The sequence below is a fragment of the Podarcis erhardii genome (assembly GCF_964252035.2).
Source record: "Podarcis erhardii genome assembly, chromosome: 17".
Taxonomy (NCBI): domain Eukaryota; kingdom Metazoa; phylum Chordata; class Lepidosauria; order Squamata; family Lacertidae; genus Podarcis; species Podarcis erhardii.
In genome coordinates this window covers 226,529-248,999 of record NC_138515.1, presented here as the reverse complement: position 1 = coordinate 248,999, position 22,471 = coordinate 226,529, and the positions used below count along the sequence as shown (strand labels likewise).

Genomic DNA, 22,471 nt, shown 5'->3' with positions numbered 1-22,471 from the left:
GTCCTGGCTGATTGGCTGATTCTGCTTCCCTCCTGGAGCAGGCTAATCAGTTGTTGCATTCTAGGATCCTCTGGTCTCTAGTTTTTGTTGTTATGCTTATGTTTAATCGTTTAGTCATTTCTGACTCTTCGTGACCCCATGGACCAGAGCACGCCAGAGCACGCCAGGCACTCCTGTCTTCCACTGCCTCCCGCAGTTTGGTCAAACTCATGCTGGTAGCTTGAACACTGTCCAACCATCTCATCCTCTTTTGTCCCCTTCTCCTTGTGCCCTCCATCTTTCCCAACATCAGAGTTTTTTCCAGGGCATCTTCTCTTCTCATGAGGTGGCCAAAGTCTTGGAGCCTCAGCTTCAGGACCTGTCCTTCCAGTCAGGGCTGATTTCCTTAAGAATGGATGCGTTTGATCTTCTTGCAGTCCATGGGACTCTCAAGAGTCTCCTCCAGCACCATAATTCAAAAGCATCAGTTCTCAAGGGCAAATTTGGATTTTTCAAGAATGTCACAAGACATAGGTTCTTGTGGAGATGCATTTCAGCCTTTTGAGGTGGGAAGAACTTTGGAACACCATGTTCCCCCAAATAGTAATTTTGGCTGAAGATATCTGATATAATCTAAACATAATTGTACCTAGAAGCCATTCTGTGGGCGGCAAGTGGGGAAACAAATGTTCTTTGCCTTGTGAAGGCTGGCATCTGGGGATTCTCCTCGACCTGGCTTTGAACACTGATATCTAGATAATGGCCATATCCAAAAGTGCCTTGGATGTCCCAGCTAAGCCATGGTGATCTAGCCATGGTGATAAACACTTTAGTACCGGGAGGTTTTTAACGCTGTAAGCCACCCAGAGTGGCTGGGGAAACCCAGCCAGATGGACGGGGTATAAATAACAAATAACAAATTTTATTACATCATGATCTATATATTAATTACAGGGTCTTTGAAACTTGTCCAGAAACCCCAGCTGATTGACAGTATCTTCACGGATTTGTCATCTGTTTTCATGCAGGGGTGGGGAACCCATGGCCCTTCAGATGTTGTGGGACTGCAATCAGCCCCAGCAATCATGGTCAGTCATCAGGGATGATGGGAGCTATAGCCCCCCAAACATCTGGAGAACCATAGAACCCTCATCCCTGTTCTAAGTGATGCCGGGAAAATTATAAGCACACAATATAGCAGGTGGATTCTGAGCAAAACTGTGAGGGGAATAATGGCTGTGATCTTAGCAACAAAATATTGGAAACAAAATTATTGTTCTATGACAAGTTTATGAATAAAGAATTGTAACATAAAAATACAAGAAGTGACCAAGAATCAAGAGTTATCAGTCTGGATTAGAGTAGCTGGTTAGAGTATGGTGCTGATAATGCCAAAGTTACAGCTTTGATCTCTGTATGGGACATCTGCATATACCTGCACTGCAGATGATCCTCAATTCTATGAATGTTTCAGTGTCTGTTAAAGACCTAACATTTTACAATTGGTCTACTGTAATCATCAAGTGTAACTGATTTTAAAAAACATATGAAAACAAGAAGTATTGACCATCATTTATGAACCTTTATGTGTAATGGGTTCTCTTTCTTTTTCTTCAGCAGTTGTTGGAACCATTCACTCATTGGGAAAAACATTACACACCGTAAAGCAATTATGGTGATTGCTTCCACACCACAGTGCTTCTCATAGAGTGGCCTAAAAGTGCAAGGGGTGGTGGAGAGAAAGAGCTGGTGAGCAACACATTAAGATTCTTTTTGTGCACATGTACACATGTACAGTCTCAAAAAAACACAGACTCTTGATAAAACCATTTGTACAATCATATCAAGTTTGCTTCTCTGAATCCTAAACTTTTGATAAAAGTAACACAGTGCTTATAGTTTACTGTATTTCTCCTTGTCAGCCAGTAATCACTCAGGGCTGGAAAGACACGTCATGGTCCACCCTAGATAACTGGTTCAAGAAACAGGTAGGTAGCCGTGTTGGACTGACACAGTCAGAATTATTATTATTATTATTATTATTATTATTATTATTATTATCTGAAGAAGTGTGCATGCACACGAAAGATACCCAGAACAAACATAGTTGGTCTTTAAGGTGCCACTGGACAATTTTTAAATTTTTTTATTTGGTTCAAGAAAGTTATGTTCATCCCTATCTCAGAGAAACTGGGAGAGATCATCAGGGCAGTGAAAGCAGTGAAGGTCCTGTGTGAGTGACTGGAGGGAGAGGGGACGGGCAGGTGTGGAGGACTCCCTAGTCCTGAATGGAGTAACTGTGCCCCTGAAGGACCAGGTGCAACCAGTCATTTTGGACTCGCAGCTGTCCATGGAGGTACAGGTCAATTCTGTGTCCAGGGCAGCTGTCTACCAACTCCATCTGGTACCCCGGCTGAGACCCTCCCTGCCTACGCCCTGTCTTGACAGAGTGGTGCATGTTCTGGTTATCTCCTGCTTGGACTACTCCAATGTGCTCTATGTGGGGTTACCTTAGAAGGGGACTTGGAAACTACAACTAATCCAGAATGGGGCAACTGGTGACCAGGAGTGACCACTGCGACCATATAGCACCAGTCCATATAGGACTGGTGAGTCCTAAAGGATCTTCACTGGCTCCCATTACGTTTCCAAGCACAATTTGAAGTGTTGGTGCTGACCTTTAAAGCTCTAAATGGCCTCGGCCCTGTATACCTGAAGGAGCGTCTCCACCCCCATCACTTAGCCTAGGTCCTCCTCCGAGGGTCTTTTGGTGGTTCCCTCATTGCGAGAAGCAAAGTTACAGGGAACCAGGCAGAGGGTAGTTGCACCCACCCCGTGGAACGCCCTCCTATCAGATGTCAAGGAGGTAAAGAACTACACAACTTTTAGAAGACATCTGTATCAGGAAGTTTTTATTTTTTTACCTTTTTTGTATTTTTCTGGAAGCCACGCAGAGTGGCTGGGGAAACCCAGCCAGATGGGCAGTATATTATTATTATTATTATTATTATTATTATTATTATTATTATTATTATTACTATTTACCTGCAATCTTCATGTCACGTCAGTCAATCAAATGTTTATAACAGTCAACAAGACATTAACAGCAGGGGAGCTGTCTTGGGCCTCAGGTTATAGATATGATGTAACGCGTGTGTCCCGGCCTCAGAACCTGACCTCCAGTGCCACCGGAAGTCAGGTTCCAAGAGTTCGAAAGACCTCTGAAAGCATCTCCCAGGTCTCGCAAGACATGACTTCTGGTGATTTGCGAGGCACCGGAAGTTGTGGTTGGAGCCCTGTGGTGTGGGTGCCAAGCACCCACAACAAACTTTTTGTGAGTGCTTGGGCACCCAAAGCCCCCTATAGTTGGTGCCCCTGATTACCCGGTAACACTAATTGCTACATTTCCTAATTGCTACATGAGATGGCCAAAGGCTAAGTCCTGCTGGGTTGCTAGGTCACATGCCTGTGCTGAATGAAATTTGAAATAGTGGTAAGTATCAGGCTCACCAGGATCCACAGCAAGACCCACAAGCTGCAATCCACAGCTTGTGGGATTAGGCACATAGCTAGCGGGTTGGGCAAGAACACAGGATGCAGTCCACAGTCTGGGCACACAGAGACAGTCAGAAGATGTTGCTTCAGCTGCTCTTGCAGCCTCATACTGAGACATAGAATCATAGCACTGTAGAATTGGAAGGGACCCCAGGCCGGAACCTCATAGCAGAGCTCAGCTAAAGCCCAGGTTGATGCAGAAAACCCTCATTGTGAGGAGGCCCTACTCAGAGTAGCCCTTTACTCATGAGGAGTCCACCACTGCATCTTGAGTAAGATAGTCTCAGCCTGCCTCTTGAACCACCATTGCTCCCAGGGGCTATGGGGTTGTTCTGTTTCCACTCCAGAGAGGCATGAGGCAAAGTGAGGAGATCACCTCAGGCAGCAGGGTCCACAAGGGCAGCAGATCCCAAGGTAAATCTTTATTTTCCCCTTGTTCTTGATGTAGATCTTCACTTACCCCTTCTTCAGAGCCAGGGAGGGGAGGGTCAATTTGTGGTTCACCTCAGGTGCCAATATGTATTGGACTGGCCCTGACAGAGCAACCTCTCTGCAACTAGGAACCATCACCAATCTCTTCCAAGAGTCCTGACACCTCCTCAACTGTTGCTTTGGGCTGTTCCTGAGTGCTGCCAGTTTCTGAGAGCTTGAGAGCATCTTTGGCCACATCCTCTTTGGAAGACGAGTTATATAACATGGGCATGGCAACCTACCTCACTCTTTTTTGGTACTCAGCCTGTTTTGGTACTCAGCCTGTTTCAGCTCAGGGGGTGAAACCTTGGCTGAGGTGTCTGAATCAGGGTGGATGACTTACAGCAATGTATCTCCAGCTGAGCTGGGATGTGGGACTTCAGACAGCAGGACTTCAGGTACTTTTTAGCTCCTTGGTTTTTTCTTATTAAAACATTCTTACATGCAGGGAAGCTGATGCAATTACTCACCATTCAGAGAACTGTTTTGAACTGACTATCTCCTTGTCTCCAATAACTTTCTTCACACACTCGGTGTCATCTTTAATATCCTCATCTAGGAACTCTGTGGAGGATGTTAATAAAAGCAAGTCAAGGAAGAACAAATCCTGGTCCAGGTAGACTTCCTGGATCTTTGATTCTGGAGGCTGTGTATATGTGGAATGTGAGCTTTTACCTTAACTCAAAGCAACCACCTTTACTCTTTCCAGTTAGCTTTCCATGTTTGAGGAACTGTTGGATGTGATAGGTGGTAATGCTCCATAGCAAATATGAATATAACTCTTTCGTGTTGCAATATATATGTTTAAGGGAGCAATTCTACATGTAAGAAGCTGATGTTAAGCAAGCTGGTGTAAAGTATCAGATCTAAACTCTAGGTAATTATAGAATTGTAGGGTTGGAAGAGACCACGAGGGTCATCTAGTCCAACCACCTGCAAAATCTTTTGCCCAAAGTGGGGCTAGAACCCAAAATCCTGAGATTAAGAGTCATGCTGAACCATCTGAATCAGGAGCAGGGCTACCGCTTGCTGAGCCAGCCTAAGCCTGGCAGAGGAGAAACAAGCCTTCAAAACAGACTTTAGAGTTACACTACCGTACATCACCCTTCCCGCCACCTTAACTAACACCAAGTTGCCAGGTCCCATGGTAGAGCTGAACAGGCTTAGGATTCAGCTAAAGTCCCCTCTGGTCCTGCGCCCACCACATCCCCAGAATGCCCCTTTTTCAGGGCTTACTCTGTCTTAAGATCTGCCAAATTTGGCTAAGCTGGCTGCATCGTGGCTGTGGAAAATATGCTGTAGTATCTCCAGCTGGGCCAAGGACAGGGAGCCCAGCTGCACTGGGAATTTCCCAGCTCTGCCAGAGATCCATTGGCTCCTAACTGTGCTCATCCTGGTGTATCTTATAGGATTGTTCCTCTAATAGCTGCTGCAAAAGCAACTGCAATTTTGCAAAGAATGATAAATATTTGAAGTAAGAAACTACTTTGAGCATCTATAAAAGATATGAATAAGCTTATTTGTTCTTTCCAAATATCTCTTCATAGTATTATGTTTCAGTGTTATGCTCAGGGGTATTATGATTTGTTGAAACATGTTCCAAATCTGTGATGAAGATAGAAGAACCTGAGCCTAAAACCTCCACTAGGCATCTTCAATTCAGTATCAGGTGTAACACTACCTTGTGGTTATTTAGTGTGCATAGCGTAAAAGCTTCCAGGTTGTCTCGGAGTCTAAGCCTTTGGCCCAAGCAAGCCTAGTATGTGGGCACAACAGTCACAAATGCCAAGTGTGAATCTGATTAACAATTCTCCAGTTTAAACTGGGAGTGAGACAGCATGTTCTCCCTCTAATTCATTTTCTGGTGCGTGCATGGATATGGCCAGTCCATAAGAACATAAGACAAGCCTGCTGGATCAGGCCAATGGCCCATCTTCACAGTGGCCAACCAGAGGCCTGTGGGAAACTCTTAATCAAGTCCCCTTTAGGGAAAGTTCTTCATGCCAGGAAGAGCCACCCAGAGGTTTCTTGTTCCTGTCTGCCCAAATGGAGGAGGCTCTCTCAACACTGCAGAGAGATGCAGATGAAGAAGAAGGGAATGAAAGGGGTTAAATCAGGCATGTCCAAAGTCCATTTCGGGGGCCTAATCCAGCCCGCTGGTTGGTTTAATCTGGCCCCTGTGGCAGTTTATTTCCTGGGGTAAAATTGTAAAAAACCTCAAAAACTCCAACCCTAAAAAAAGCTCAACAACAACTTCAAAGGTTGGGGCCCTTCACGTCATCAAATCTGGCCCTCTTTGAAAAAATTCCCAGGGCATGGAAATCCCAGGGCATGGGAGGAACAGACTTCACCCACAGATCACCTTGATGCCTGGCTCCTGCTCCTGCATGCAATATGGGGGCAGACTGAGGCACTGGGTGCAAAAGCTTTTCGCCTGACGCAAACCCCCATGCTGCTATTCGGAAGCAGAGGTTCTCCTATTAATTGGATTTTAATTGGCATAAAGTAAGGCATACACCAGAGGAGACGCCATCAAATGCAAGTTTTAAAGATATACAAGTGAGGATGGATTATTGTATGGAGTAATATTGAGATTAAAAGAACAGCTGAAGCTGTGTGTAGTTTAAAGTGATGGAAGTGGGGGGAGTTCTATTGTTTGAATGGATCATCTTGTGAAATCAGAGCTGATCCCCACCCACCCCTCAAAAACAATGGAAAAAGAAAAGAGACCAAGAGACCAAGAGGAGTTGATATACAGCCTTAGAGGAAGGACATTGGCCAGAAAACGCAGTCATAAAGATGAAAGGAATTTGGTGGCTGTGGACAAACAGAGGCTTTAAGGATGGTGGTGAATCAAAAGGAAAGGGCTGCCAGACTACCTGCGGCTATGCTTGAAACAGGCTGAGGAGGAAATGGCAAAGCTTCAAGACTGATCAGCGGGAAGGAGTAGACTGCTGTAGACTGTTGTTTGTCTGGAGAAGCCAAGCAGTATGGGAGCATTGTGGGATGGAGCTAAACTGAGAAACCTCGAGAAACTCTGGGATTATAGCTCCACCCAAGAGCAGCAGACGAACCTCAAGGACGGGGCAGCAAACAAAGCCAAGGGTACAAACAGTTGGACATATTAGACTGGCACATGCTGACTGAAAAGAAAAAAGTCAGAGCTCCTCACTTGAAATTCTTTGAAAAGTTAAATAACATAATAACAGGAACAGAAATCTTTAAGAATGCAACTGCTATCTAAGTGATTATAATATCAATTGGAATGTAATTAGAAGCTAATAAGAATATGAATCGCAGTAATATAATGCACTATGAAGCACGGCAAACCACTTCAATTAAATTGAGCTTGTTTGGAGGTTCTAAGCAGAGGAGCACAGCTATCGTATACCCTTGACCGAAGAACGGTACACTCCTTCTATCTGGGATGGTCGTCCTCTTCCACCGAGCGCGCAACTTCGGAAGGGACACACATGGAGCAGTGAGGGAGGAAGGGGACACCTGCCTAGCCAGCCAGATCAGCCGAATCAACCCTGGCGATCAATGGGTGACAGATGTCGCAACCAGATCGCCTGTCTGAATTGTGCATTGCTTTGTAACGATTTGTTGGGTCTCTGGACCGTAATAAAGATTGATTGATTGATTGACTGATTGATTGATTAAATCGCATTACATAATTTGGAATTAATTGGAATTAATTTGGAATCAATTGGTATTTGTATAATTTGTATAATTGGATTAATATAGAGAAACTAATAAAATAACATATGAAAGAAAAAGGAAGAGCCACCCAGATGATAAAGAAGTCTGAAAGCCTTCCACACAAAGAGAGGGGAAGGAAGGAAGGATCATGGGGAACTGGAATTAATGGACCTTACTTAGTCATATTAATTAATTTCAACTGGCTGTGAGTGTCTGGAGGTGGTTGGAGGATGGATGGTGGTTAACAGATTGAGGCTGAATCCTGGTAAGTACTATTTTGAGGGGATAGGGGGTGGATGGAGGCTAAGACCCTACCCGCCCGCAGACTGTCTTGCCAGAGTGGTCCATGCTCCCACTTGGACTTCTGTAAGGCTACATCTGAAGGTGACTTGGAAACTAAAACCAATCCAAAATTTGGCAGCTAAAGGGTCTTCACTAGCTTACGTTTCAGAGCACAATTCAAAGTGCTGGTACTGAACTTTAAAGCCCTCAACAGTGTTGCCCTGTATACCCGAAGGAGCGTCTCCAACCCCCTCATTCAGCCCAGACACAGAAGTCTTTTGGTGGTTCCCTCACTATGGGAAGTGATGTTACAGGGAACCAGGCAGAGGGCCTTCTCGGTAGTGGCACCTGCCAGATGTCAAAGAGATAAATAATTATACAACTTTTAGAAGACATTTGAAGGCAGCCCTGTATTGGGAAGTTTTTTATGTTTGATGTTTGATTGTGTTTTTATATGCATTGGAAGCCACCCAGAGTGGGTGGGGTTAAAATATTATTAAAATAGTATTAGTAAAGCTAGTTAGTAAAGCTAATCTGTCTCCTGAGAAATCTCTATGTGGGACAAGAAGCTACAGTTAGAACTGGGTATGGAACAACTGATTGGTTCAAAATTGGGAAAGGAGTACGGCAAGGCTGCATATTGTCTCCCTGCTTATTTAACTTATATGCAGAATTCATCATGCGAAAAGCTAGGCTGGATGAATCCCAAGCCGGAATTAAGAACACTGGAAGAAATATCAACAACCTCAGATATGCAGATGACACAACCTTGATGGCAGAAAGTGAGGAGGAATTAAAGAACCTTTTAATGAGGGTGAAAGAGGAGAGCGCAAAATATGGTCTGAAGCTCAAAAAAACGAAGATCATGGCCACTGGGCCCATCACCTCCTGGCAAATAGAAGGGGAGGAAATGGAGGCAGTGAGAGATTTTACTTTCTTGGGCTCCATGATCACTGCAGAGGGTGACAGCAGTCACAAAATTAAAAGACGCCTGCTCCTTGGGAGAAAGGCGATGGCAAACCTAGACAGCATCTTAAAAAGCAGAGACATCACCTTGCCAACAAAGGTCCGTATAGTTAAAGCCATGGTTTTCCCAGTAGTGATGTATGGAAGTGAGAGCTGGACCATAAAGAAGGCTGATCACCAAAGAATTGATGCTTTTGAATTATGGTGCTGGAGGAGACTCTTGAGAGTCCCATGGACTGCAAGAAGATCAAATCTCTCCATTCTGAAGGAAATCAACCCTGAGTGCTCACTGGAAGGACAGATCCTGAAGCTGAGACTCCAATACTTTGGCCACCTCATGGGAAGAGAAGACTCCCTGGAAAAGACCCTGATATTGGGAAAGATGGAGGGCACAAGGAGAAGGGGACGACAGAGGACGAGATGGTTAGACAGTGTTCTCGAAGCTACAAACATGAGTCTGACCAAATTGCGGGAGGCAGTGGAAGACAGGAGTGCCTGGTATGCTCTGGTCCATGGGGTCACGAAGAGTCGGACACGACTAAACGACTAAACAACAACAACACCAAAAGCTAATGAGTCCCACCAGCACAACCGGCTCCCCCCTGTGTGCTCCCGAATTGGCTTGAAGAGATCAGGAGAAACCCCAGGACAATGCATGAGGTTAGGAGAAGGGGAATCATTCCCCCTGGCAAGCTGAAATGCATGCACTGATGGAACAATTGCACTATGTTAAATTCCTCCCATAGGGTCCATTCTGGTTACATTCCAACTAGCTTAAGCCTTTAACACTTCTTAATAATAAGAAATAACCTGGTGATCTTGAGTCACACATGGCAAAGGTTTATAACGAGTCACTTACTATCGCAGGCAATGCTGCATTTGTTCTTCGAGGCTTGCTTCCCATTACTGCACCATTTGGCACCATTCAGTCGGAATAATCCATAGTATGGATGGTCGCCTTCACTTGTAAAGTAGGTGGTAGTCAAGTTACTTGCAAATGTAGCCAAACAGACAACTGGTTATAGAAGCATGGTATAAAAATCAGAAATGTGGAATATATTTTAAATAATAAAACCAGCTCCAAAACATTGATATAGGATGGGGTTTTAAAAATAACTCCAATTTCAGCTCCAGATTCAGTTTAAAAGCTTTAAAATAACTGATATTGTCAGAGCTGCCCGAGGTCCCAGCTCACAAAGGACCAACACCAGTTCGTTGTTATATACAAAAGTCTTTATTGAAGTCCAGTTTCGATTTTAAAGCCGCGGCGCGCAGCTCTACGTCTCAAACTCTAGACCGCTGAGTCCCCTGAGTCTTCCCCCTGCCTCCGGCGGGCTTTAGGACCTGGTTCCCAATCCGGGTTTTCTGCTCTCCCGCGCGCCTGTACATTCGAACTTGGCGCGCGCGCCCAGCCGGCAACCTTCCTCCTGACCGTTACACTGCTCCTGTCACTGCTTCCCCCTTCGGGGGGGCTAGCTGGACCTGACTCCCCCTCCGTTCCCTCACTCTCCAATAGAGGCGTGGTCAGCCCTGACTCATCTTCTCTCCCTGCTGGAGGAGACGCTGGCCCTGATACATGGGACTCTTCCCCCCCACTATGCTCTGGTGGGGGAGCTGGTCCTGATCCCCCGCTGCTGCTTTGGGAGTCCCCGTTGGCCCCTTGCTTCTGGTGCGTCCCCCCTGGGACCCCCCTTGCCCTGGCCATCGGCGCCCCCCTCTGGGAATCTTCTGATTCGCTGGAGAAGCTCATGGAATCTCTCGGGCCACTGTCATACTCCCCTACGCTGCCCTCAGATTCTTCCCCTTCGTTCTCCATTTCCTCTCTCCCCTGTGCCTCTGCTCCTGAGCCCCTGACAGATATTAACAATTCTGCCTTAACATATGTGATTCATTCAATCTTTCTTGTTGTAACATTATAAAATAGCAAGTAGTATATATCATTTTATTCTATTTGGTTTATATTCTGCCTTTCAAAGGGCTCACAGGGTGACTATAAACATTTCTAACAACTTCTAAAACTTTTCAAATGTCGTGATGCCTCCTTTGAATCTTGCTAGTTGACAATTCACAGTTTTGAGAGCTAGCAATTCAAAATTCTGCATTTCCTGTTGTAACCTTGTAAAATAATAGGGAGTACACACCACAACATTTCTAACGGCTTTTAAGACTTTGCTATGATATTACAAATTTCTTTCTCATGGTTCTTGCAAGTTCTATAGGTTATTAGTTTCCAATTTCCAATTTCACCACACTATTTCATAGAATCATAGAATCATAGAGTTGGAAGAGACCACAAGGGCCATCGAGTCCAACCCCCTGCCAAGGATCGTAAGTGTTAATAAGGATAATTACTTTTAAACAAAAAAAATATATGCATGGCAATGCATGACACACACTTTCTTCAGAAAAGCGAAACGGGAGGAAAGTGAAATCACATACTGCAAAATGCATCTAAGTTAATCATACCAGTAGGGTGGAAGTTGTATACCCCATGAACTCACATTGATGTAAACCAGTCCATGTAGAGGAGTCCATTCCATAACTTCTCAGTAGATAAAACAGTTCACAGGCATCAAACACTTTGGTCTCATGGCCTACAATGAGCAGGTAGAATACGGAAAGGAGAAAGGCCTTCATTGCTGCTGATCTTTGCAGAACAGTGTGTCCTCCAGAGCCCAGGTTTTATAGTCCCTGGCTGTAGGCTGTCCATTCCATCTGCAAGTGTTCTTCTTCTTGTGCCATCTCATTGGAACATCAAAATCTGCCTTATATGGAGTCAGGTGCATGGGCCCATCCAGCTCAGTACTGCTTACAGTGACTGGCAGTGGCTCTCCAGGGTTGCAGACAGGGTTCCAGTCCTTCCTGGAGATGCTGGGGATTGAATCTGGGCCCTTTGGCATGCAAGGCAGATGCCCTGATGCTGAGCTATATGGCCCGCTCTTATCGGGCAGCTAATGGCTGTAGCAACAGCCTAGCCTTTCCCACATTACCTGGAGCCAATTCCACTTCTAAAAACTGTTAAAGGAAGCACTGGGTTTACAGCTGCCATCAGACCCGTGCCTACACCCACCTTCAAAATACTCATGCAACTGGTCCTACAGGTCTGGGAAACTTAGCTGAGCCTCGTTCCAAAATAGCTGTACATGGGCATTCAATGCGTGTGTGACAGTGAGTGGGAAGCAGACATGATATATTTTCTGAGGGACACCACAAGGCAAGCCTGGTGTTCATTTCAGCAATGGTAGTATGATGCCTTTCTTAATGCCTTTTGGCATCAAGAAATAATCTATTTCTTACTTCCGGGTTGGCGCCATCGCTGAATGGCGGACTCCCTCCGAGCTCCGGAGGGAGCCGGCTCGGCAGGGGCTGGGTCCTACCGCACCGGCGATGCGGGGACCCTTAAAAACCACGGCCACGGAGGCCGTGGACATGGAGACTCGGCTGGCACCGCTAGCGCCCTCCCGACTCGTGAAGGAGCCTTTTTAAAGGCTACGGATCGGGTGCCGGGGAGAAGCGTGGTGCTTTGAGTCCTCTGCTATCCCTGCCGAGCGAAGCCGCATGCCATCCGGCGGAGAGCGCTGACTTCTTCCATTGAGAATTCGGACTTTCAACAACAACCCGTGAGTAATTTGGAAACCGGGTTTAAAAGGAAAAACAAGAAATTTTTTTCGGATTTGATACGAGCGGGGGGGATCCAAAAAGGAAGTCAGTCCCCCTCCCTATTGTAAACCTTCCAAAACAAGGACTGGGAAACCAAGGTCCAAAAAGAATTGTATTGCTGATAAAAATTAAGAATTCCACGATGGGAAATTACAAGAACTGTGCTGGAGGAAGAATTGAGGGAGAAGGAAAACGTAACCCCCCCCCCCGGGAACCGGGGTGATTGAGGAGAGAGCCTGGCGAAAAGCGAAGGAGACTTTGACAGCTGTCAAAGTAGCTGTCAAAGTCGGAAATTCAAAGAGGGCTTTAATACGAGGACTTTGCTGGTTAAATTTTGTTATAATTTGTTACAACCCGTTAAAATTTGGATACAAAATGGCGAAAACATGGATAACAATCGGACTTTTGGACTAGAGAAAACAAAGTTACAATAATCCCCCTAGAGGAGCTTCGGGACATTACAAAGAAGGTCGTAAGTGGAAAAATACCATCGGAATTTTACAGGACTGGTTATCTTCTGGGAAAGCTGCAAAACGGAAACAATATTGTGTCTACAGGGTGTTCAGCTAAAGGAGACAATAGAATTTTCTATTGAAGAAAGGAAGGGACTGAACGCAAGTTTTTGTTCCTGAACAACAATAACCCCTGCAGACTTACTAAATTTCTGAACTAGAACGTTTTAGTAGCGGAACAAGAGGAAACTGGACTACAATTTGGAAAGAACAATAGGGGGAGCGTTATTATAGATTTGATGCTAAATGGTTTAAAAATAATTCTAAAAATAATTATAAAAAGGAAAAGCCAGCAAGGAGTTGGGGGAAAAATGTGATTTATGGACTTTAAAAATTCCAGGCAGACAACATGGATTGGTGGTCAGGGGGAAACTAAACCGGGGACGGGAGGGGGGGGGAGAAATAGAATCCAAAGGCTTGTCAACTATCTTCTGAAATGGGTTTCTTTTACTTACTACACTTTTTACTTCTTATTTTCTTATATTTCTATTGTGTGGGGTGTTTTTGATCATTAAAAAAAAAGGGAAATTGCGGAATGGAAAGGGGGTGGGCCCTGGGGAAAGAACTTTTGTTTTGTTAGTAAGGGTATTGATGAGGATTGTACAAATTTAAATTTAAATTCGATTAATGGTTTAAACAAACTAAGTTTTAATTAGAATTGAGAGCTTGTGGAGCCAACAATATGATAGGGGAATATGGTAGGGGTGGGGGAAAGAGGGAGTCCCGGAAAGTGGGTGTATGAAAATAAGGCTTTGAATGTATTTTAATCTTTTCTTTCTGTACTTCTGAAAATCTTAATAAATATTATTTAAAAAAAAAAGAAATAATCTATTTCTTAACTGGAAGCATTTAATCTTCAACCCTCTGCTTGATGTCACTCACAGGAGCCACCTCCTAGGGGCTGATGGTTATTTACCCCCCCCCCCCATAAAAAATTCTGAGTGGGCCAGCCACCCCCCAAGCTAATAGACATTGCCATTCAAATGGTGTGCATGCACCACACCATGTGAATCATTATTTTATTTAAGATGGTACCCCTGGTGTCACTCAAATATAGTAATTTTACATATTTACTTCAGTGTTTTGAAAATATTTGTATCCTGCTTTCTGCTTAGCAGGCTTTGAAAGCAGTTGGCAACAACAGCAATTAAAAATGACGAACATAATTTTTAAAAATCAAAAAATCACAGCCAATATATATAAAAATTACATAGCAGTAACCAACAAGGAGAATGTCACAACAAAATAGAGCTAGCCCTCTTCCCAAATTCCTTCAGAAATGGGATACTGTTTGCACCTTCTCTGGCTCCACCTAACTTCCTTGCTGCCACTTTTTTCAGTTCCTGCACACCTGGTCTCCTCGTGAGTAGCACTGCTACCATTTACGGGATGGGAAAGGGGCAAGTTGGCAGAGAAGTTGGGGCTGTGCAGGTGTGCAGTAGATGCCATCTGGTCTCCTGCCTGCATATCTGCACAATTCCAACCTCCCTACTGCCTTACTCCTCTCCCTCCGGGCTGTTTTCCCTTTTTCTAGTTGAAACTTCTGAGCACTTCTGATGCTGCTGGACTACAGTCAGGGATATGTGAACATGCCAACATTCCTTTGCATACTCATCTGACCTTTAAAGCCCTAAATGGCCTCGGTCCAGTATACCTGAAGGAGCGTCTCCACCCCCATCATTCTGCCCGGACGCTGAGGTCCAGCGCTGAGGGCCTTCTGGCGGTTCCCTCATTGCGAGAAGTAAAGCTACAGGGAACCAGGCAGAGGGCCTTCTCGGTAGTGGCGCCCGCCCTGTGGAACGCCCTTCCAGCAGATGTCAAAGCGATAAACAACTACCTGACATTCAGAAGACATCTTAAGGCAGCCCTGTTCAGGGAAGTTTTTAACGTGTGATATTTTATTGTATTTTTGCTTTCTATGGAAGCTGCCCAGAGTGGCTGGGGAGGCCCAGCCAGATGGGCGGGGTATAAATAATAAATTATATTATTATTATTATTATTATTTATTTTAAATTCTGATGTAATTGATTTACTTGTGCAAGTATTTCTTCCATTTCATTGTCCACAGAAATATATGCATCTTCTTTTTTTTACATATAGCGTACACATAGCTGAGCCATCAAAAAATATTTACATGCTGTTACCTTCCCTGAATGCTGCCTTTCAGTTGTAGCAAAAATAATGAGTCTTGTGGTACCTTAAAGACAAAACCATCTATTTCACTATCTTGATTTCTCAGTCCAGTAGAAGCATGTCATGTTCTCTCACTTCCTTCACATAGGCATCAGGGAAGGACAGTTTAGCACTCTGTGGACATTTTTCACCTACTATCTTGGATTGTAGAAATTCTTCTGGGCATATTATACATTTGACAGGCATGTTCCTCCACTCAGTGTGATGCCACATGTGTGATTAAGCCCCCCTTTTATTGGAATGTTTTAACTGTGTATTTTACAAAGAAAATGGTCGTGTGTGCATCTGCTGAAATAACTCTCAAGCTAATTTATTTTTAAATAAAACAAATTCCTTCCAGTAGCACCTTAAAGACCAACTAAGTCAGTTCTTGGTATGAGCTTTCGTGTGCATGCACACTTCTTCAGATACACTGGACAGTGTATCTGAAGAAGTGTATCTGAAGAAGTGTGCATGCACACGAAAGTGTATCTGAACAGTGTATCTGAAGCAGTGTATCTGAAGAAGTGTGCATGCACACGAAAGCTCATACCAAGAACTGACTTAGTTGGTCTTTAAGGTGCTACTGGAAGGAATTTGTTTTATTTTTAAATGTATTTGCAGTAAACATGAATTTGTGTTTGACAGCTTGAAATCCCCCCTTTTTCGTGCCAATGTATTTCTGCCATAAGGGATGTGGGTGGTGCTGTGGTCTAAACCACTGAGCCCAGGGCTTCCCGATCAGAAGGTTGGTGGTTCGAATCCCTGCGAGCGACGGGGTGAGCTCCCGTTGCTCGGTCCCAGCTCCTGCCAACCTAACAGTTCGTAAGCACGCCAAAAAAAAAAAAAAAAAAAAAAAAAGTGCAAGTAGATAAATAGGTGCTGCTCCACTGGGAAGGTAAACAGCGTTTCCGTCTGTTGCTCTGGTTTCACTAGAAGTGGCTTAGTCATCCTGGCCACATGACCCAGATAAACTGTCTGTGGACAAAAGCCGGATCCCTTGGCCTGTAAAGTGAGATGAGCGCCACAACCCCAGAGTCGTCTGCAACTGGACTTAATTGTCAGGGGGTCCTTTACCTTTATTTCTGCCATGTGAAAAAAAATATTGGATGACTGATTGGTTCATTTTCAAATTCATAGTACAAAAGGGAATGACTGAATAGATCAATCAATCTATTCAAGGTTGCTGCCTCCAGCAAAGAACAAGTTCTCTGGAGAGAGGCATTGTATAGAAGTATTTATACACTAATACTAGAAGCCTTCACACTAAGATGGGATAGCTGGAGCATCTGGTCTTACAACAGAAACCTGGTGAAAAGAAGTGAACAATCCATGCAAACAGCTGATCAGAATTAACTGCCTTAAGAGGTCCAGTTTGGTGCAGTCATTTTGTATGACATGTTGGGGTGGTACTTTTGGCAGGCCAGCAGCTCACAGCTGCAGTGTACCATGAATGTAATCCTCCAATGCCCTTGGGAAATTGTAGTTCATGATACAGCAGCACAGATTCTTTTTCAAGGAGGAATGTATAGAAAATGAAATGGCTGCCCCTCTGGGCACTAGGGACTTCTGGTGCAGAAATTCAGAAAAGAAAAACAAGTTTACCACCTGCTGGACACTAGGAATGGAAAGATCAGACTATTTCACTCCATTTCTGGTCCATCTCCTTTTTTTTACACATCTCATTGCATTCCAGATCCATTTCTATTTTGAGGTTTTTAAAAAAACTTAAAAGAAAATAAAACTGCACTTAGATTGCAACTTACATTATTACCAAACTCATGGGTGGGGAACACAGGGATTCTTGGATGTTGTTGGACTCCAACTCCCATTAACCTCAAGCCAGTGTGGATAATGGTAACAGTTTATGGGAGTTGCTGGATGTTCCGTGTCAGATGTTCCGTGTCTGACTCCAAGTTTGCAGTTGCCGAGTCTAAACTCCGCCCCTTACTCTTCTTCCCACATGGGAAAAAACCCTTCCGCTTCCGCTCTTTCCCCCTCCTTTCACTGACCTTTTCATGCCTTCGAGTTTTTGGGCTAGCTATTCCTGGCCTCTCCCCTTCTGAGCTAAGAACATCTGACACGGAACATCCAGCAACATCTGAAGGGCGGTCATAAGGTGCCCGTCTCTGACTTATGTACTACCTGATGCTTCAAGCTACTAGCAGCTGCTCACAGTACAGATAGAATTTTCTGAAAATGTTGAGCTTCTCATTTACAGTTCTTGCATATTGTACACATCATTATTACATGAATATTATATGCATGTACCTTGGGAGAAAAGCAATGACAAACCTAGACAGCATCTTAAAAAGCAGAGACATCACCTTGCCAACAAAGGTCCGTATAGTTAAAGCTATGGTTTTCCCAGTAGTGATGTGTGGAAGGGACAGCTGGACCATAAAGAAGGCTGATCGCTGAAGAATTGGTGTTTTTGAATTATGGTGCTGGAGGAGACTCTTGAGAGTCCCATGGACTGCAAGAAGATCAAACACATCCATTCTGAAGGAAATCAGCCCTGAGTGCTCAATGGAAGAACAAATCCTGAAGCTGAGACTCCAATACTTTGGCCACCTCATGAGAAGAGAAGACTCCCTGGAAAAGACCTTGATATTGGGAAAGATGGAGGGCACAAGGAGAAGGGGACGTCAGAGGACGAGATGGTTGGATAGTGTTCTCGAAGCTACCAGCATGAGTTTGACCAAACTGCGGGAGGCAGTGGAAGACAGGAGTGCCTGGCATGCTCTGGTCCATGGGGTCACGAAGAGTCGGACATGACAGAACGACAACATATGCATGTACACTCCAGGTTTCCTAATGTAACCAGCAACATAAACAGATATGTGCAGCAACGCATATAATTGTAGAAACACTTATGTATTAGTTATGCCTCCTTGTGTTGGAGAAATATAGTACCAGATGGGGCTTGATTCTTTTACATATATTATGTGTATGATTATGGGGGATTGCATATAATTCTGCATATAATTAGTTGCTTATTTATTTATTTATTTATATTAAATAAATAAATAAATACCAGATTTTTTTCAATGAATCTGGGGACACTTTTCAACTTCAATGGATTTTGTATGGGGACTGATTTGTAAATCTGGGGGCTGTACCCGGGAAATGGGGACGTCTGGTAACCTTATGTTATTGCCTTCAAATAATGGGTGGTGGGTGCATTTCAGCTTAGTAGTTGTAATTGAGTTCTGATTTGGGCAACACTTCTTTTAGGCAGCAGTGTAGTGCCAAATTTAGAAGTGCTATCTTCTTGATAGTCCCAGCAATGTGCCCTCACAGCAACACCCCTTCTAAGTGAAATATACTCAGAGAACATAAGTTTATACAATCTTCCAGGATGGTACAAAATCTTATAGTTATACAATAATAAAGTGTGCAATGTGATGATCAATGCATATAACCATGTGTTGCCTTTCAGCTGCTATTTTCTGCGCCACGTGCATGGGCAAATGATCTGGAGTATACTCTACTATCTTCTTTCTGAGTGACTTAAGTTTTGTTTTCTTCAAAGAGCCATTGTACATAACATATGTTGGACACCCTTCTGTTGAAATGGAAGCATCTTGTGTTTTCAGTTTTCCCAAACAGCGGCTGGGAATCAAAGCAGGCAGAGAGAGAAGGATGCTAGATTATAAAAAATTGGCCACCACTAAACTAGATTTAAATTTGATGATAAGTGAGACTAAAGAAAATATAAAAATTTTTGGAAGAAGTGCTAGATTATATTTGAATGAGTGGACATGAGATTGTAAACAAGTTGATAATTTGTTTGGAAAAAATTTTTAACGATGTAAATGGGAGCGGGAGACGTGAGGGAGTCCAAAGAAGTGATGAAATTGTTGTGATAGAAGTAAGATCGTTTATTATTTGTGCATTTATATTTAAAAACTTTAATTAATATTTATAAAAAAAAAAAGAGAGAGATAAGGACACTGGGATGTGAGGTGGAATGTGAGAGGCAGGAGGGGCAGCCGAGTGGCATAGCTTCAGAGAACAGAGAGCAGGCAGCAGATACCAATCTTAGCTCAGAGACAGAAGGGGAGAGGCCAGGAATAGCTAGCCCAAAAACTCGAAGGCGCGAGAGGGTCAGTGAGAGGAGGGGGAAAGAGCGGAAGTGGAAGGGTTTTTTCCCATGTTGGAAGAAGAGGAAGGGGCGGAGTTTAGACTCGGCAACTGCAAACTTGGAGTCAGACACGGAGTGAAGGAGCTCCGGAGTGATTTATGTGTTTGAGCAATAAACCTGAGATAATTACTGCCAGTGTCTCGCTTCTGTGGGAGAGCCAAGCCATTACAATGCTTAGCTTTGGAGCATACAAAACAACTCATCCTCCGTTCCTTCCCAAGGGCCTTCTCCATAGTAACCCTAGGAGCCAATCCTCGGTGACTGACTCACTTCCTTTCACTCTGATTGGCTCCAACTAGCACAAAGAGTGAGAAGACTTATTTCTCTGTGGCTAGAAAGCTTTCCTCTCATGCTGAAGACAAGGACCTTGCTAGATCCCTGCTGCTGAAATAGAAATGAGTCTTTGACCCCCTGCAACCCCAGACCACCACAGCCCTGCTCTTTGGTGTCCAGTCATGACTGAGAACTGCATGAATGAAGCAAGACCCCCTTAAACAGGCACCAGCATACACAACCCTGATTGGATGAACTATTGAATGTAAAACAGCTGGATATCTTTGTGTACCTGTTTCATCCCTTCTTAGGCATGGAGGCAAAATTATCCCACCTAGGATGCTGCAGCTGCCAATTGTGAGGAAAAAATACAAGTAGCTGGATGGAATTTATTTTGATTAATAATGGCCTCGATCTTATTCACAAAGCACTGGAAACCACAGAGGCTTCCATCTTTAGAAGAATAGCGAAGATGTGAGGTCAAGCTGTGCTAGACATCCTTAGCATAAAAGCCCGAGTTTACAAAGACGAAAGAAGTCATCGAGCACTTTTATCATTGATTGGCTTTTATTTCTTGTTGGAAGAGACTTAAAACACAATGAAAGAATTCCCAGTTAGTTTTTTAATTAAAATGTATGTGGACTTCCTTTTTCTTCCCGTACAATACTAAGTTTTTGAACCAGGACTGATATTCCAAAAAATAAGAGCATGAGAGATGCAGAATGCTGAGGGCTCCTCTGCTGCAGTTTACTTGATAATGTGTCCTAAAGGCACAGAAAAAGAGGGGAGGGGTTGCACATCAGCATTCTTTATTAGCAGGATGTGGCCAATGTACACACGGGAACATTACAAACAAGAAAAGAATATTGATGACGCAGTAAAAACTGGGCTGTGAACTTTTCAGTGCTGCAGCACAAAACTAGAGGTCGAACAATAAATTGGGACATGCTCCCCACGTGCAGGCATGCTGCCTCTGATACTGTAGTTGTCATGACTAGTAGCCATTGACAGTCCTCTTATCTTCTGTGGGCCAGCCCTGATGTAAAACCATAAATCAGGACAGGTCCAGGCTTGTCCTAGCAGAACAAAACACATTGGGGTTGATTTGTGAGTGCCTGGTGATGTGAAAGGTGAATTTAGCAGAACAATAACCTCAAATTATTATCTCCCCAAAGCTTGAACCTACTGACTGGATAGTATGCCAAAACTCACTGAGGGAAATTTATATTTTGCACTCAGAACTAAAACTCTGCAAAGAAGGCAGGTGCAAGAGATTTAATAGCAAAGAAATGAGTATCCATATTTATTTTACACTTAGCAAAATAATTGTCACAAGCCTCACAGTGGGATCAGGCTTGGGTTGGCAGGATCTGACACCGAGGAGGGACGAAACACAGGGGGAAAGGAAACCTGGGCTGGAGGAACACCCTGACTTCAACTGACTTTTCCTCACTTACATGGAGGAACCTTTGCCTGTGTATTTGAGGCCGGACAATAAACACCCTCATCTTGCATGAGCAGCACCTATTCCAAAACAAACTACCCTGTATGGAAATTCCCTTAATATTCATCGTGTATCGTATTTCAGCAACCCTTTTCATAACAGAATGACCCAAAGGAACTTCTATGTGTTGGTGTACCTTCCTTAAGCATATGAGGATTTTGAAGTGAAAAGATTGCAGATTTGCTTTATCATGAAAGATCTTGCATATATGTCTTAAAACTATATTTACTTACTACAAAAAGAATGATTTGTGTCTCTTACTTTCATCCCTTAATAAAGGGCCTTTAAAAACAGTTTTTTGTTTTCTGCCTTGACTTGATTACATCATTTTCCCCAGCTGCTCATTCTGATAAAGCAGGAAAGCTGATGTCACTCACCAATATTCCAGCCCTTTCTCGGTGATAACCTTCTTAAGGCACCTTACATCATCTGCAATATCATCATCGAGGAGATCTGTAGAGGAGAATAATGAAGACAAGTTAACCAAGACCAAACCTGAGCCCAGATATATATCCCAACTGAGGCCTTAAAGGCACAAGAATTGTATCTCTGGTGATAGGGGGTCATAGACATGCAGTGATTCAGAGAAAGCTCTTGGTAGGCTTATCTCCTCCCAGTTTGTTTCCTCCTGGTTGACATGATAAGGCATGATGCTTCATAATAACAATGAACATAACCTCCAACATGTTGAGCCCCCAAACCAGGATGTGTTTCTTCCTGGCCGTGCAGTTACATCACCTGCACGAGATCACAGAACCCAAAAGACTCATTTTTTCCAGTGCTGTGCTCTCCTGGCATGCAAAAACATGTGTGTCATGGTGCTGCAAGAGATTGTGACCCCGAAAAAGTGCTTTTTTCAGGATGATATTGCAGCACTCAAAATGGCCGCCATGCTTGTGCGAAAAAATGGGATGTCCTGGGACACTTGCAAGGTATGAACAAATATCATAAGAATGACAAACAGATTAATATGCAGCAAGAAACCACCTTGCATGTCAACAAACATAGGGGCCCTCTAGGGTGGTCAACAACCTTTTTCAGCCGTGGGCTGGTCCACCATCCCTCAGACCATGTGGTGGGCCAGACTATATTTTTTGGGGGGGGGGGGATGAACGAATTCCTATGCCCAACAAATACCCTAGAGATGCATTTTAAATAAAAGCACACATTCTACTCATGTAAAAACACGCTGGTTGCTGGACAGTCTGCGGGCTTAGGTTGCCTACCCCTATTCTAGAGGACAATTCT

The 22,471-nt window shown here is 43.9% G+C and overlaps 1 protein-coding gene across 3 annotated transcripts in view; it reads right to left on the bottom strand.

The window, feature by feature from the left end:
* Positions 1-1,249: 1,249 nt before the first annotated feature.
* LOC309332012 (uncharacterized protein) overlaps positions 1,250-22,471 on the bottom strand; it is a 36,228-nt gene continuing 15,006 nt past the window's right edge. For 2 of the 3 annotated variants that reach the window (XM_081844650.1, XM_081844652.1), the window contains exons 3-8: positions 21,601-21,676; positions 18,817-18,914; positions 11,457-11,549; positions 9,815-9,970; positions 4,476-4,569; positions 1,250-1,693 (exon numbers count right to left, since the gene is read on the bottom strand). In XM_081844650.1, the coding sequence (XP_081700776.1) occupies positions 1,549-1,693; positions 4,476-4,569; positions 9,815-9,970; positions 11,457-11,549; positions 18,817-18,914; positions 21,601-21,676 (662 nt within the window). In that variant the 3' untranslated portion in view covers positions 1,250-1,548. The remainder of the gene's footprint in view (positions 1,694-4,475; positions 4,570-9,814; positions 9,971-11,456; positions 11,550-18,816; positions 18,915-21,600; positions 21,677-22,471) is intronic. The other variant, XM_081844651.1, reaches the window with a different exon arrangement.